Source organism: Lactuca serriola, chromosome 8, assembly GCF_051521515.1.
Source record: "Lactuca serriola cultivar US96UC23 chromosome 8, Lser_US96UC23_V15, whole genome shotgun sequence".
Classification (NCBI taxonomy): domain Eukaryota; kingdom Viridiplantae; phylum Streptophyta; class Magnoliopsida; order Asterales; family Asteraceae; genus Lactuca; species Lactuca serriola.
Genome location: NC_136415.1, coordinates 248,375,749 through 248,393,293, shown reverse-complemented (window position 1 = coordinate 248,393,293; position 17,545 = coordinate 248,375,749). Strand labels below are relative to the sequence as shown.

Below are 17,545 nucleotides of genomic sequence, written 5' to 3'. Positions count from 1 at the left end.
TTGCTAACACTGCACGGGAGGGTGTGGGTACCGTACTGGGGTGGAGTACGGCAAGTATTGATGGACGAGGCTCATAAGTCTCGATTTTCTATCCACCCAGGGGCGACGAAGATGTATCGAGATCTTCGACCTGATTATTGGTGGCCCTGCATGAAGCGGGACGTCGCCTGGTATGTTGAGAGATGCCTGACCTGCCGGAAGGTCAAGGCGGAGCACCAGAGACCTCACGACAAGATGCAGCCGTTAGAAATTCCCGTGTGGAAATGGGAGGACATCACCATGGATTTTGTCACCAAGCTTCCCCGGACCGCACGAGGAGTGGATTCGATATGGGTAGTAGTGGATCGGTTGACGAAGAGTGCCCATTTTATCCCGATCCAGGAGAGTATATCGGCGGAGAAGTTAGCCGATATCTATGTGCGAGAGATTGTGGCACGTCATGGAGTGCCGGTATCGGTGGTGTCAGACCGAGATGTCCGTTTCACATCCAGATTCTGGAAGCGGTTCCACGACGAGATGGGTACTCGTCTCCATTTCAGCACCGCTTTCCACCCTCAGACGGACGGGCAGAGTGAGAGGACGATTCAGACTCTCGAGGACATGCTTAGGGCATGTGTTCTAGATTTCGGTGGCAGTTGGGATACGTATCTTCCGTTGGCGGAATTTTCGTATAACAACAGTTATCATGCGAGCATCGACCGACCTCCCTTTGAGATGCTTTATGGGAGGAAGTGTAGGACCCCGATTTGTTGGGGCGAGGTCGGTCAGCGGGTCATCGGGAGCACAGAGGTGGTGCTCAAGACGACTGAGTTGATCCAGCAGGTCCGTAGTAGACTGCAGACTGCGCAGAGTCGGCAGAAGAGCTACGCCGACAGGAGGCGTTCGGACTTGGAGTTCCAGGTGGGGGATATGGTCCTTCTGAAGGTCTCACCTTGGAAGGGTGTCATCAGATTCCGGAAGAGGGGCAAGTTGGGCCCCAGATTTATTGGTCCTTTTAGGGTTTTGGCCCGGGTGGGTCGGGTTGCTTATCGGTTAGATCTTCCTGAGGAGCTTAGTCAGATCCACAACACTTTCCATGTGTCTCAGTTGAGGAAGTGTTTGGTGGATGAGTCAGCAGTCGTTCCCCTAGAGGATATTCAGGTTGATAGCAGCAGCCTGAATTATATTGAGAGGTCGGTCGCGATTCTGGACCGGAAGACCAAGACCTTGAGGAACAAGGTCATTCAGTTAGTGAAGGTGCAGTGGCAGCACCGGAAGGGATCAGAATGGACGTGGGAGGCTGAGGAGGAGATGAGGGAGCACTACCCAGAGATATTTGCAGATTCAGCCGTAGCAGACTTCGAGGACGAAGTCTGAGATAAGTGGGGGAGAATTGTAACGACCCATCTCCGGTATGATAATTCCTTGGTATTTATTTTGAAGTTTTGCAAGAGGGACTCGGCGAGTTCATAGCCTGACTCGCCGAGTAGGGTCGGGATTTCGAGCATGTGTTAGCTGGCGACTCGGCGAGTCCATATTCTGGACTCGGCGAGTCTGTCCGTCTGGGAGAAACCCTAAATCCCCGGGTTGCCCACTATTTAAGTCACCTTATAGCCCCCAATCTCGCCTCCTTCATCCTCTAAAGCTGTGAGAAAACCCTAATTCGATCTTGAGTGTTTTTAGTGATCTTGTGTGCATTGGTGAAGGCTTGAAGAAGGAGAAGAAGAAAGGAGCAAGGAAAAGGATTGTAGACCAGAGATTCAAGGGAAAGCAAGAGCTCTTTGAGGTATTCTTCAGATTCCCTTCCCTTTTATGCTTTAAAACCCTTTCTAAATCTAGTTGATGCTTTTCTCAAGCCTTATGTTGATATGGAAGCCCTATTATGCCGAGATATCTTTAGATCTGTTTATTTAGGAGTTGTAGAGCCCAGATCTATTGCCTTTATGGAGCTATTTTGCATATTAACCCTAGATCTACCCCTTTTAAGCATCTTTTAGCCTTTATTCCCTTGTTCATGTGTTTGTACACGTAAAGTTGGAAACTTTACGTGGTAAATCAGCTTATTGGACTCAGATCTATCATTTGTATGTTTTGGATTCGAGCAGAATCGAGTGTAGAATAGTTGCATGGCGGTGACTCGGCGAGTCGGAAGAACGACTCGCCGAGTCGTGTCGCGAGTCCCCGATTTCTTCCTTTTGAGTGGTGTCGAGTGGGACCAGTGAGTAGTGGAGTGGACTCAGCGAGTTTGAGGGTAGACTCAGTAATGGAGGGACTCGGCGAGTTGTTCATACAACTCGGCGAGTCCAAGGCAATCTTCTTAAGCTCAAGAACAACTCGTCAAGTTGTTCATATGACTCGGCGAGTCGGATGAAGATTTTCTGAGTTTTTGGATCGAGAGGGTACTCGTCGAGTCGATGTCATGCTCGAAGAGTAGCCACAAGTAGGATTGAGAAGTGAGGTTAGAGACTCGGCGAGTTGGCAGCCCAACTCGGCGAGTCAGGTCAACTGAGGGTTGACTTTGACCTAGAGTTGACTTTGATCGAGAGTTGACCTTGACCGAGAGTTGACTTTGACCAAGGGTAAAAGAGTCATTTTACCCAGTGCAGTGTTTAGTATTTGATTGAGTGTTTTTATGGACTTGTAGCCGGGGAGATACCGGAGCAGCAACAGTTAGCTTCCAGAGCCATATACACAGCAGCCAGTTCACGAGGTGAGTTTCCTTCCAGTAGGAACGGGTCTACGGCCACAAGGCCGGCCCGTTTAATTATCAGTAGTTCTGAACTTTGGTCTGATACAGTAGTTAGAGTGCTTGATGTCTTTGTGATACAAGCATGTTTGTGTTATGTGTTCCGGACTCTGTTCCGATGCAGTATGCAGTATATGTGATTATGGTAGTCGTTATGTTTTATGCTATGCCATGATCAGTCAGTTCCGGACTTCGGTCCGATGCAGTCAGTTCCGGACTTCGGTCCGATGCAGTCAGTTCCGAACTTCGGTCCGATGCAGTTAGTTCCGGATTTCGGTCTGATGCAGTTAGTTCCGGACTCTGGTCCGATGCAGGGGACAAGGTCCCAGTCAGTTCCGGACTTCGGTCCGATGCAGCTAGTTCCAGACTTCGGTCTGATGCAGTGGGCAAGGCCCAGTATGTGCTTTATTTATATATTGTATGGTATGTGGTAGTTTGGGGGAGCTCACTAAGCTTCGTGCTTACAGTTTCAGTTTTGGTTTCAGGTACTTCCGCAAGCAGAGGGAAGAGCTCGGGATGATGGCATCGCACACACCACAACTTTAGCTTTTATCCTGGGAGTTGATTTAGTTTTGATTTGATATGACATAGTATGATACAGTTTTCCGCACAGTGTTTTTATTTTGTTTGGGATACATCACGTATGGTTTTATGATATGACACTCAGATTATGGTTTTTGGTTATATTGAAAAACGAAATTTTTGGGTCGTATTTTTGGTCGTTTCAAAAACAATAAACCACAACTGTAAGCCCGAAAGCTTAGTGAGATACCCCCAAAATACCAACCACATATACCATACACGCATAACATGCCATATCATATCCGATCACAGAACAACCATGCACTTCGGGTCTACTGTGTGATTGGTCCACCGCTCCGGCCAACAGTCCACCTGGTCTACCCTCCGAGTCTAGCCATATACATCGAGTCTGCAGTGTGATTGGTCCGCCCGCACCGGGCCTTCAATCCACCTGGTCCACTCTCTGAGTCTACAGTATGACTGGTCCGCCCTCTTGGGGCCTACAGCCTATTCGGACCGCTCGCTGGGCCTTCGGGACAACCAGTTCGCCCTGGGTATCTTGGCCTACAGCACAAAGCAGGACCCGCCTCAACCCAACCCCAGTCCAACAACCACATAAACATACAATCATATAACAATTCACAGTCAACAAGCCGATCTAACAGATCACATGACATATCATCATTCTAACCAGGATACCGACCTAACCGGTCATCAGCATAGCATCACTCTACATAACAGGATACCGACCTTAACCAGGTCTCTATCATATACCATCCTAACTACCAGTATGCAATCATATTAAAGCAATAACATAACAACAAATACCCGGATCTCAATCCGATAAAGGGCCGGCCTTGGTGCCGTAGACCCTGTTGATATAGTGAGGATAACTCACCTTGCAACTGCCGACTGAACAAATAACCCGAGCTACTCCGACCACTGATATGATCTCCACCACCGGCCAACCACCAAAACACTGAACTTAAAACAATATCCAACAATTACCAAAATGTCCCCAGAAGATAACCGGACCACCCTTGGTCAAAGACAAGTCAAAGTCAACCCCTGACTGACTCTACTCGCCGAGTCAACCCGATGACTCGCCGAGTCCCCATGCTTAGAATTTCCCCCAATCCGCGACTCAACTCGCCGAGTCACCCCGAGACTCGCCGAGTCCAACAACTCTGAGTCCTTCCTCACTCGACTCACTGAGTCATCCCTTGACTCACTGATACACAGCTCACCCTGAAGAAGGATTAAGACCTCATGACCAAACTCGCCGAGTCCAAGAACAGACTCGCCGAGTCTAAGGCTATCTTTAACCTACTCGCCGAGTTGTTCTTCCAACTCGCCGAGTTCCAGTCCATCTTCAAGCAACTCGCCGAGTACACCTTTGTGACTCGCCGAGTGCCTCTAGATCCCATCCCATACAGAAACCTTCCAGGCCATGCAATTGATCCAAAACGTAGATCTACCCTCCTACAACCCATCCATCACGTAAAGTGGCAAACTTTACGTGAATCCAAAGAGATCTAGGCATTTTACACTCTAGGGCTAGGGTTTGGGACAAGATGGCTTCACCAAACACTCAAGAACAAGGACTTTAATGCACTCTAAACCTCCTCCACTCCAGATCTGAGGTAGCAACCTCAGATCTATCCATCAAACTCAAGATACCACAAGCTAAACCTCCCACACATTCCAAGAATGATGAATCTAGAAGAATAACAGCCCAAGAACGAGATAATACCTCAAAAGGAAGCCCCCAATAGCAAAGAAATCCGAATCTTAGCAAAGCCCCTTGCTCCAAGCCTCCTAACTCTCCACGATCTTCCTCCAAATCTCCTTTTCCAAGTCTCAAATGCACTCAAATCCTTCACAATCACGTTTCTAGGGTTTTCTGGACTTCAAGGGAGGGTAAAGAGGCTGGGGAGAGGGTATAATGTCCTTTATATAGGGCTTATCCTCCGAAATTAGAGTTTTCTCCACTCAACACCAACTCGCCGAGTCCAGCCGCCGACTCGCCGAGTTGGCCACTTAACACGCGACCAAAGTCGCGACCCTACTCGTCGAGTCCACTCGTGGACTCGCCGAGTTGCCCTTTCCCAATTACACTTTTAGCCCTTCAACTTTACTCTTGATATTCCGGATGTTACATACGTGCAAAGTACATGCGAATATGAGTGGAGAAACAGACGGGCAACGAAGAAACTGATGAACTCGGGGGTTATCCGTGGATCGTTGGTGGTTCCGTAGCATTGTTCATAAATAGCATGGGTATTAATATCCTTATATAATTTTGTTACAATAAACCGAATAAATATAATCTAATTGGAAAGAATAAATTAAATCACTCAATAAACATTTTATTAGCGAAAAATAAAATAAATATTGAATCCATCCCCCGCCTCTCTCTCTCTCTCTTTCTCTCTCTGATATTTCCTCATCGTTTGAATCTCTACGTTTTCTCTCTCATCATTGTCACGAGACGTTCATCACGCGCACACAAATCGTTGTGCAGTTTGATTCTCTCTCCGTTACTGGTGGATTGAAATCTCATTTTTAGGAATAAATGAAACTCTTCTTGGTTGGATATAGAGATTCAATTTGTTATCAGCCGTGAAGTACTCGGATCCAAGTGGTGGTTAGTTCACTTGTGTCGGCATCTGGCTTCAATTTAGGATTCGGGAGGGTTTAGGTGAGTCTTGAGTATTTCTTGAAGTTTATCTATGAGATTTGTCGCTGCTAGATTTCTGCAAATTGAATTCAAGTTGAATGATCAAATTTGCATTTCGAGGGTTACATTTAATCTGTAATTTTATGTTATGATGTCCATAGTTGGCGGTGAAATTTCTGATTAGTAATCTGGGTATTGAATGATCTAATTGTGTTATGAATTCTCTATTTTTGATGATTTTAATGTGCTTGGAGTTTGTAAGAAATGCTCGTGCCTTGTGAAGATTTCATCATATTTAATGGTTAAAAATAAAATGTCCAATTATGGAATGTGGCTAGCCCTGTAATCGTCCTGTGCAATGGCGATGATGCTATAATAGATAGCAGAATCTGTAGTGATTATCTGGCAAGAAACCCCTTAGTGCCCTGGGCTGATGTTCTATCTGTTTTGGAGTCACTAGTTTCAACTAGAGCTCCAGTCTGCTACGCCCTTTTTCATTTTAGATGTCTACTTTTTTTGTTGATAAGATGGTGAAGAGAATGTGATATCTAAGGTAATAGAATGGGTAACTTCATCTACCCATGTGTTGTATTTTTATGACTTAAAAGTCATGGTGCTTTATGTTGATTACATACAAGGGTGTACTTCTGAGTGAGGATTTGAAGCCGGAATTTGTAAAATGCAAGAAGAAAGTTCATCATCTCTCACTCTTTTCTATGTTTCTTTCCTTACAACCCATGCTCTGCAATATTGTGTAGAACAGCTGTTTTTTCTGCAGACTGTATCTTGTTTCTGTCAATTGTGAATATTCTTTTGCATCTTAGTATTTTACCATGTTTGCTCCAGATCTATTAAGAAACTATCTTACTTAAAGCAGCAAAGTATTAGTTATTATTGCAAATTGTTCACTGTACTTTCTTCATCATACTACTGTCAGCAGCTGTTGATTGGATTCCATATTTCCATAATACAGTTATTTTTGTTACCAACTTTGATCATTCAACTTAGTGAAATCGATGCAAGGTTAACCCCATTATTGTCTATTGCAGGTCATATGGTGTTAAACTATGGGGCTTAAATGAAGAAATTGTTCTAGTAAACGGGGTTATATTCAAACATGGTGCAAAAAAGGTCTTTTAGGGGATAAACAGGGATGTGTTGTTAATTTGCTTCATCTATTGATGAACATGGAAGAGGCACGTGATGAATTAGGGACCTCAGAGCAAGGGGCTTCTAGTAATGCATGGTGGTCTTCAGAGCTAATTGATAAATTTGAATCTGCTTCATTGGACTCGAAAAAAGAAACTCTAACTCATAGAAGATCTATGAGCAGCAGTACATATGATAGGTTTCTATCTCAATCTCAGTCAGCATCACAAATTCTTTGGCGTACCGGAGTACTTTCTGAACCTATTCCAAATGGTTTCTACTCAATCATTCATGTAAGTACTTACACTTTGTTCATTCATGTAGATGTTTAATTTGGTTAACATGCTCTAGTAGTTGAAGGTTACAGCTTCATAAGTTTCTTGGATCTGTTACCTTAAAGCTGAAGGCCTGAAGCATGTATGCTATGCTCATTATAAAGGAGTCGAGATCATATCTAAAAAAAGCACATGGAAATGAGGCATTTTGCATAACAAACTTTAGTGTTCTTTTTTCACATCTGTTTAGACATCTCTTCTCACTATGTACATCTTTTGTTTCATAACCAGTTGCCAATCCATTCTTTATAGTTCCAGAAAGTTAATATGAGAACCCTTTGAATATGATTATATGAGATAATCAGATAACATTTAACTTGATTTCTAATGCTCATATTGGCTAACTTTGTAGACACTGAAAATGACAAAGAACTCCTCTGTATTGGATCTTTGATAAGTTTTTCTCTAAAGCTTAAGTGGTGTGCTTGGTTTCCTAATTATGAAGCTGGAAAATGTGTAGCCCCACTTGAGGGATTTAGTGTGAATCATCTTAAAAATATCAATACCACAGTTGTAGTTTCCATTAAAGAAAGCATCCATTCTTGCTCTCTTTATCTCTTATAGCTCACAGAGCTCAAACATAAGTCACACTTTTCTTCATTTGCCTTATGAATAGCTGTAACATGGTAGCTTTGCTGCAAATCTGCCCCTTTTGGTGAACAAGTGAAATTACTTTACAGCAGATATGCTTAAAGTGTTACATCTTTCTAGATGATGTTGTATTGCATTAATTGATTTATAATATGTACAGGATAAGAGGCTCAAGGATCTTTTTGATGATATTCCTACCTTGGAGGAGCTCCATGATTTAGAACTTGAGGGTGTGAAAGCTGATATCATACTTGTTGATTCCCAAAAAGACAAGAAGCTTTCCATGCTAAAGCAACTAATTTCCACACTAGTGAAAGGTCTGAACTCAAATCCTGCAGCCATTATCAAAAAGATTGCTGGACTGGTGAGTTATGGAATTCGCTTTCTCTTCCACCTTCTATTGATTAAATTCTTTTCACTTTTCTGTTTGTTGATTGAATTGTTTTGTATGAAAATTATTGTAATATCTTTAATGCCTACGATATTGTATCACCTCTATACTTATAAGGGAAACACTAAGGGCTTGTAGGTTGTATTTTATCAAAGATTATGAAACTAATTAATATGCTTCAGTATTCAAGACCATATTTTTGCATATAGATTAAATACAACTATACAAGAAATAGCAACAAGGTTGTAAATTGTAATAGGAAGATTTGAAACCAACAAATAAATGATTTTCATTATTTTGTGTACAGGTGTCAGATTTCTATAAGAGACCACAGTTTGACAGCCCACTTAAAGCTACACTTGAGGATACTTCTAATGTCCCTGGCAGTCGTGGGGTCCACTTGCTGGGGCATATAAAAAATGGTTCATGTCGTCCTCGAGCAATACTCTTTAAAGTTCTTGCTGATACTGTAGGTTTTGAAAGTAGATTGGTAGTGGTAAGTACTAAAATTTGCGACACATCTATACCCCTCACAGACTAAATTACAAAAACGTCCCTGTAGTTTATCTTTATCTTTCTTTTGGATATGGTCTGATAACGTTATATTTTCAACTTTGTCATTGACTTTTACAACATTGACAACCTGGAGTTAGTGTGTGTCATGTGCGTTGCACACAAGGGTAAATAAGTCTTTTTCCTTCTTTTTTTTTTTTTTTTTTTTGTCTCTTTTGCAACTCTTAAGTGGTCAATCTTTGTAGTTATTTATCATTTTTTAACTTTCTGCTGACCAATCAAGAGGTGTTAAACAGAGAGAATAGGAAAAAGACATATTTACCCTCATGTGCAACACAATTGACAGAGTCACGTGATGAAACTATGTTTCCTGGACAAAAAAGTTAAAAACTCAAACTATTGGACCATATTGAAAAAACGCATAAACCACAGGGACGATACTTGTAATTTAGTCTTGTATTATATCATCTAGTTTGATTTTCCAGACATTTAACTTTATGTTTGATTTATAGGGAATACCTAATGAAGGAGTTGGTGAATGTGTAGATTCATATAAGCATATGTCTGTAGTAGTTGTTCTGAATTCTGTAGAACTACTTGTTGACCTAATGCGATTTCCTGGTCAACTCATACCCCGGTCAACCAAGGCAATATTCATGTCCCATATTTCTGCAGCTGGAGAAAGTGATTCTGCAGAAAATGACTCATGTGATTCACCACTAGAACCAAACAGCCCTTTATATGGCTTTTCAGAGAGGATAGACAACGAGAGGTTATGTCCTTTTATTCCCATACATATTCTATTTTTCTGAAATGAAGTACCAGTATTTATTTATTTATTTATTTAGTCATTACTGCAGTTCTGAGAAAGATGACAATCTTCATTACCAGAGGAGATTGGATTTATCTTTGAATGTTCCTGGACCTTCATTGAGGAATAAAATGATGCGTTCTGCATCCTCCATTGATGGGAAATGGAGGTACGCTTTGACTTTGTCCTAATGTTAATAAGTTTTCTTTGAATGTGGATTCTATTTTTGTTTGTTTCATTAAACAGCAAATGAAATTTATTAATTACTTATAAAACTATTCTAGCTTTGTAATTAATAGCTCATACATTTTTTTCCCATACATCAGTATATCCCATAGTGAACCAGATATTGCTGCTTCATTTTGGCGAAGGAGCCGGAGGAAGGTGATAAATGAACCAAGGACTGCAAGTTCAAGGTGATCCTCATGTCTCATGCTATGTGGTTTTATAATTATTCATGTGATTATAGACAACCTTTTGAAAAAAGATAGCATTCTCAACAAAATAGAGTATAACCTTGTCAATATTTTTCAGAAACTGTTATATTTAGTGTATCACACATAGGTGCGACATGGTCTTATAAGTGGCTGTATATGTTGGAGTTCCCCTTCTCTCCACAAAGGGCTCTTTTGGAGAGACAATCTTGGGCTCCATATATATTTACACTGTACAACATTGTACTTTGAAAAGTCTACCCAATTATAGCAATGTCATGCATACACAAAGCAATTTTCATTGCTATAAATGGGCAGAATTTTCCAAATACAGTCTCCTAAGTCCTAATAAGTAAATTTTTTAAAAGTGCAATGCTATATGTGAGTACAATTTTCAAAGTACACTGTCTTACTAAGAAAAAAATGGAAGCATGATGCTGTAGTAAACAAATAAATTGAAGTATGGTACTATTTCTTGCATTTAGCCCTTTATTTATTGATTAAACAAAAGACAAAGACTATATGATACATATGGTTAAGAGGTCTAAAACATATGTCAACCTCAGAGTCTATATATAGTCTTTCTGTAAAAAACAAAAATAGTGGTATGATAAATGATTTTCATGCCTCAGTAATATCATGTTTTCCTTCATATTAACTTGTTTATTAATGTCTATGCTTCCATAATAATTTGATACTCTATTACGTGACTGATTTTTATATCTGTATTGGATATTGCAGTCCAGAGCATCCTTCCTTGAGAGCACGTGGCCGATCCATGCTTGGTGGTGATAGAAGATCATTCAGAGAGTATCCTGATGATGTTGGTCCATCAAGGTTCATTCATACAATACAACTTATATTTCTGCCTTCTGCATTTTATAAACTTATGAGACATGCACATCTTTATATGTTTTTATGTTTGCTAATATCAAAAAATCTTTGACTACCAAGTATTACCTTTATAGCATGTTGAGACTTAAAAAGACTATTGCCCTTGAGTTTTAGTCTGCATTTGTTACACGGGACTGGGCTGGACTTGACAAACTTTTTACGGTTCTTTGATAATGAGGATGAGGGCATTTACGTCTTTTGCACAAAAACTTGTAATATAGCCTGAAACAAATCAAAATATGCCATCAAAAAACACTTGATAATATACAATAAAAACCTTCAAGCATTTGTTCATTGTTCTGTAAGTTTACAGTATCTTTGTTATAGCAGTTGTATATCTAATTATGTATGCAACATACTTTGTTTTCATGAAGTGACACTTATAAAATTTCACTCTAGAGTATCATACATCAATAAAGAAAACTATTCACAGTGTATTTTAAATCTGTGTACCTACAGATCAGAAGGCACATCAACGTCTGAACATCGTAGAAACCGAAGAAGAAGCATTAGTATTACTCCAGAAATTGGCGATGACATCGTAAGGTTGATATTTTCTAATTTTTAACTTTTATGTTTTAGTTACTTCATTTATCAACGTTTCCTTGATAAGTTGAAGTATTCAATGAGATCTTTATCAAGTATATTAGTACAGAAAACACTTAGAAAGGTTAATTTTTGCATAACCCTATTACAGCATTCTACTAGCTCTGTGATTTTGTTTATGAATTGTGATAGTTTTCTTTTGCATAACGATTGAAGATACATAAAAAGCATAACATTTTTTTTTTCTTGAAGGCAACATAACATGGTGTTCTTATCTTTTTTACTTGTATTAACATTCAGGGCTGTACGTGCAATGAATGAAACATTAAAACAGAATCGACTAATGAGAGAACAGGTGGACACTCGGTTGCAGAATCCAGAACTTAAGAAAGATGTAAGTGTTAGTGTTTGTAAGATGTGAAAAAGGGTTGATGAGTCTGTAATGTTTGTTGTTAATAAATGTGTTGTGATGGGTTTAGGAGACTGATGAGAATGATGGAAGATCTTTATATAGTCTTGAAAGGGAGAGGGAGGGTGAGGCTTCTCAAAAGGCAATGTCATTACCAACATCTCCTCATGAATTCAGGCATCCAGCTTCCGGAAGACCTGCTATTCCAGATGGTGATGAAACAGTCTCAACATGGAACAAAATTCTGGATTCACCCATGTTCCAAAATAAGCCTCTTCTGCCTTATCAAGAATGGAACATTGATTTCTCAGAACTTACTGTTGGCACCAGAGTTGGAATTGGTATGTACTATCTATGTACCCTTTTTTTATGTATGATTATTCCCAAAATATCCCTCTATCTCAATAACTTGACTTTACTCTATGCCACTGAATCAGCTATATATGAGTAAGGTAGCATTTGGTATGTAGTAATTAGCATAGGGATGGAATAGAGTATAACAATGAAAGAGAATTTTTTTTTTGTCATTCCTCAAGAAATGTGATTCCTTCCATTTGTAGATTTTCATTCCTTGGGTGATGATTTTTTTTTTTCATTCATTCATGGAATAGAATGGAAAGTACAATTTAGCCTACTTTCTTTGTTAATCTTTAGTAACACATGCTTCAAAACAATTTAAAACTTTAATGACTTATTTTTAAAATATAGCTACAAAATGTCTAGTTTCTATAATGATCTTATTTGGGATTTTCTTGTTCCTTTGTTTTGGTTGCTTATTTGTCGTACAATATTTATGGTATTCTAGTTTATGTACAAGCATATGGAAACCTGCAAAACTATTATCAAGTGATAAATAAGAATGTTATTGTAATTTCTGTTCTTGATCTCTGTTATCCAGGATTCTTTGGGGAAGTTTTTCGTGGCATTTGGAATGGAACAGAAGTAGCAATAAAAGTTTTCCTTGAACAGGATCTTACAGCTGAGAACATGGAAGATTTCTGCAATGAGATTTCCATCCTCAGGTACCTTACCTATCTGTTTGATGTTTCTACATGTGTCAATGGGACACAATCTGCAGTTTTTGTCCCACTCTCACCCTATAATAATATGGAACAGGGTGGGACAATTTCTCTCGTTCTCTTGTCTGTGCAAAAGACGAGAATGCCCTCCTCCCCATCTATGTAATAGCCCTACAGAGGTTAACAGTTAAAGATTTATTTATTTATATGCTTCTAACTCCTTCATTTCCTTCCTTTTGTTTTTTAACAGTCGCCTTCGACATCCAAATGGTATGTCTTTGTCTCCTTTTGCATCCTTTTTTTTTTTTCCGAAATATTGTTGCATTCTGACTCTAAACTACTAGAAAAGCCTAAATGAAGAAGGTACCATACAACTGGTTTTGTTTAATATGTGAAGTAACAAGCGTGTATGTAGAGTTTGTTTAAACACCAAGTTGACATTTTTTTTTTCTTCAAGCAATTAAAGTTATTGGAGTAAAAAAATGGTTTGTGTTTTGATTTGGTCAGTTATATTGTTTCTTGGTGCGTGCACAAGGCCTCCACGCTTATCAATGGTGACGGAATATATGGAGATGGGATCCTTGTATTACTTGATCCATTTAAGTGGTCAGAAGAAGAAACTCAGCTGGCGAAGAAGACTTAAAATGCTTCGTGATATATGCAGGTTAGTGTAATGGAATCCACAATAAACATAATTTTTTTTGATCTTTGTAAATAAAATATTGATTAGTTTTAATTTACATAATGTGGAGTTGATGTTATTGTGATTGGTGTTTTGCATGTGATAAGAGGGTTGATGTGCATTCACCGAATGAAAATAGCTCACCGCGACATAAAAAGTGCAAATTGTCTTGTGAACAAGCATTGGACAGTAAAGATATGTGATTTTGGGCTTTCAAGAATGATGACAGAATCACCCGTCAAAGATTCCACGTCAGCAGGCACCCCTGAATGGATGGCTCCAGAACTAATCCGAAATGAACCTTTCACTGAAAAATGTGACATTTTTAGCCTCGGTGTCATCATGTGGGAGTTATGCACTCTCAATAGGCCATGGGAAGGTTTGCCACCTGAGAGGGTAAGCCCCAGCCAAGCCCCTCCCTCATTATTACTTTTTTCTCATGTTGTGCAAAAGACGTGAATGCCCTCCTCTTCTCTTCTTTTGATGTTTTTTAGGTTGTGTATTCTGTTGCCAATGAAGGCTCACGGCTGGAGATCCCTGAAGGTCCACTTGGCAAGCTCATTGCTGGTATCTTTCTCTTCTTTTATTTCTTCATATATTTTCCGACTTTAACATTGATCATCTAAAAACACAGAAAACCACTTGTACTTTCACCATTTTATCAATTTAGCCAACAAATTAATATATATATATATATATATATATATATATATATATATATTTTTTTTAATTTGCCGATTTTCTTCTAAGTTGTTTTTATAAATTGTATAACCAGGGAAAATGCTTTAATAAAAAACAGTGTATAATGATTTAAACACTACAGAAAATGGTTTAAGTGTTTGAGTCAATAAAATGATACTTATGTAATTTACACCATTTTCATAAAATGAGTAGAAAGCACAGGGAAGCTTATTTTAGTTGATTTTTGCAGATTGCTGGGCAGAACCAGCTGAGCGACCAAGCTGCGAGGACATTTTGGTTCGTTTGCTAGACTGCGAATATGCCCTCTGTTGAGAGAACCATCACATCATATCATTTCATATCATATATCAAACTTAAACAACAAAGACATACTACTAGTAGAGAGGTTTACAAAATATTATCGGCTCCACTACTTTTGACTTCTGTATAAATCCAGTTATTTGGAACAATACTATTCCTGCCTTTCCTTTCTCAATCATATACAACTCTCTTTCAAGACTCACTTGACTTGCTAACATCTGTTCTGTTATTCTCTCAAATTTTACTTATACTTTACAAACCTTTTCAACATATATTTTGGAACTAATGATTTGACATTTTAACGCAACCAATAAATTAAACTTACAAAATCTTTTATAGTAATAGTTATAACACCTTATTCCAGATAATATCTTGGTTACACTTACACCTTATTCTATCTAATCAGTAATCAATCATAGTTATTACAACATTTTCAGTCCTCAATTCGTCTCCTATTCAATGCATCCTCAAACCGACTACACGAATCCGACCTCATCTCCGTACTCATATCATTCTCAGGCGCAGGATAATAATCCTCCCTCAACTGCACATCTCTCAAACTCTGAATCCTCAAAAGAAACATCAAAAAATGCTCATGAGCTGTTCCATGAATAAACAATTTCCGCAACATGACACATTCTTGAAGCAACCCAGCAGCCGGCAAAGACAAACTCCTCTGGTTAACATCCCGATCTTGTGGTGGCCAGTAGTCAAGCTCCTCCAGATTCACTGCCCCGATCCCATACAAATAAAACCGTTCCCATAAACTCAAATCCATCTGCCCCGATGGTGCTGTGTGTGCATACCCGATCGTTTCACCGCAATCCAATTGCATTTTTGATAAATTTGGGAACATACAAAGGGATTGTAATCCAAATTCTCGTTGTGATGGTTTGGAGAAATGCCTGCAGTCGCCTTCCACTTTGATGTAAATCTCGTTTAAATTCGGACAATCTTCTAGACCCGATGATAGAAATGGAGTCAGAAGTTCCCCCACCGAGAACCACAGAGATAGATGTTCCAGTTTTGACCATGTTTCGTTCATTGAATCGCTTGACTTTGAATCATTCAGATCGAAATCGAATTTGCGCTTTTTTCTGTTGTTATTCCCCAATTCGTCATGGATATTGGATTCCGTAACACAGTCGATATGAAGCTTTCGGATACGATCCTGGATTGGTTCTAACGATTTCAATGATGAAACTGCGCCTAAATTCTTACAACACGAGATCTTGACATCGATTAAGGTTCGATTCAGCAACGAGACGAAAGTTCGCATTCCTCTTACTGTAATGTTCTTGCATCCTTGAACCTCGAATTTCACCAGATTCGAACAGCCTCTAGCGATTGCGATCAACCCCATATCTGTCAAATCGGCTACGTTTCGAATCGATAATGATTCTATACGTTGACACAATGCGATTCCATCTAGTTTTGACTCAATCGGCATTGAAATCCCATGAAAGTTTCCGAGCTTTAGAGATCTTAACTTAGGACACTTGGAGTTCAAAATCTCGAAAGCAGGGCCACTGTCTCTGATGTTATTGGAAATATCGAAGGTGAGCTCTTCCAGCAATGGAAGTCCGGAGAACATTTCGATCAAGGTGGCGACTGTGATACTCGCATCTTCTTGAGTGAAACCTTGTGTGTCTGGATCAGCTCTAGCGTTTAACAAAGCTGAAGGATCCGCGAGATGAAGAAGTGATAGCTTCGGGCAGTTGATTGAGATCGCAAGTAGTGTTTCGTCTCCGACGAATCCAATGTATCTAGGATCAAACATACAAGCTATTAAAAATTTCTTCAAATTAGGACAAGCTTTAGAGATTTCTTCAACTTCTTGAGCTTTGAATCCTTCAGTAAACGACGGATTAAGAAGATTGAGAAACGTAAGCTTCGCCGCGGTTTGAGGGTGAGCTTTTAGGGCTGGAGGAATATCGTCAGTCCAGCAATAGAAACATGAGAGATCCAGAGAGTTGATATCTCTACAGTTCTCGAAAACCGGAAGTATATCGGCGCCGGGAGGTAGTTGCGGTGGTCGTTGGTGCCAACGGACAAGCTTGATCTGAGAAAGTGACGGCCATTGAGGAGCTAAAAGCTCAAGAGCGGAGGGGTTTCGTGAGTAGATGATGAGTGATTTAACGTTGGGGAAGGACTGCCGGAGAAGCTGAGCGAAAAGGGCGGGATAAGAGGCGGCGGTGGAGGAGAGGAGAGGATGGCCCCATGGAGAAAGGAGGGAGAGGTCAAGGTGAGTGACAGATCGGAAACAGGAAGGTAGCATGAAGAGGTCGCGAGCGTTGCCGCGGAGGGTGAGGAAGGTGCGGGTTGATCGTTCTAATAGGAGCCATTTCCGAGAGACTAAGGAAGCGGCGTTGCGGGCACGGACGTCGGAGACGGCGGCGATTATGTTGGAGAGGATGACGTCCGGGAGGTCGTTGATGGTGGTGGTGGAGAAGGAAACAGCCATTGTTAGGTACTGCTTTTTGTGCCCATCATTCTTTGCTATAGATATCAACTGAAGCTGAAAGGGGATAGGGATGAGGCGTATTTTTCTACCAAATCCTATTCAATTTGTCTTTATTCAATCGATAAATATTTCGCTTGATTAACCATTTTTATAAACTATTATTTTTATTACATAAATTTTACATTTAATTCTATTAAATTTTCTATCTACAAATATCATTTCAATATAAATGTTTCTTTAAATATCATTTCGATTGATACTAGAGTTTTTGTTTAAATAAATTAGATATTTATAATAATATTTTAATTTAAACCATAAAAGTTAAAAGGGTTATTCACATAAAAATACAATGAAATTTTTCGTTTCGTTTTAAAAGGT

At 39.8% G+C, this 17,545-nt stretch overlaps 2 protein-coding genes across 3 annotated transcripts; one reads left to right on the top strand and one right to left on the bottom strand.

The window, feature by feature from the left end:
• The first annotated feature begins 5,658 nt into the window (after positions 1–5,658).
• Positions 5,659–14,905, top strand: LOC145068777 (uncharacterized). 2 transcript variants are annotated; one of them, XM_079015777.1, is made up of 17 exons: positions 5,659–5,948; positions 6,977–7,369; positions 8,163–8,366; positions 8,701–8,889; positions 9,419–9,678; positions 9,767–9,886; positions 10,044–10,133; positions 10,893–10,988; positions 11,505–11,591; positions 11,892–11,985; positions 12,071–12,341; positions 12,899–13,022; positions 13,270–13,289; positions 13,527–13,683; positions 13,809–14,097; positions 14,196–14,268; positions 14,633–14,905. In XM_079015777.1, the coding sequence occupies exons 2-17, from the start codon at positions 7,109–7,111 to the stop codon at positions 14,713–14,715; spliced, it is 2,418 nt and encodes an 805-aa protein (XP_078871903.1). In that variant the 5' UTR covers positions 5,659–5,948; positions 6,977–7,108; the 3' UTR covers positions 14,716–14,905. The 2 variants fall into 2 exon arrangements, with proteins under 2 accessions (XP_078871903.1, XP_078871902.1); XM_079015776.1 differs by having other exon boundaries at positions 9,755–9,886.
• A 109-nt stretch (positions 14,906–15,014) lies between these two features.
• MAX2 (RNI-like superfamily protein) lies at positions 15,015–17,254 on the bottom strand. The gene has a single exon (XM_079015778.1). It carries the CDS (start codon positions 17,165–17,167, stop codon positions 15,137–15,139), a length of 2,031 nt encoding a protein of 676 aa, XP_078871904.1. The 5' UTR covers positions 17,168–17,254; the 3' UTR covers positions 15,015–15,136.
• Positions 17,255–17,545: the final 291 nt, after the last annotated feature.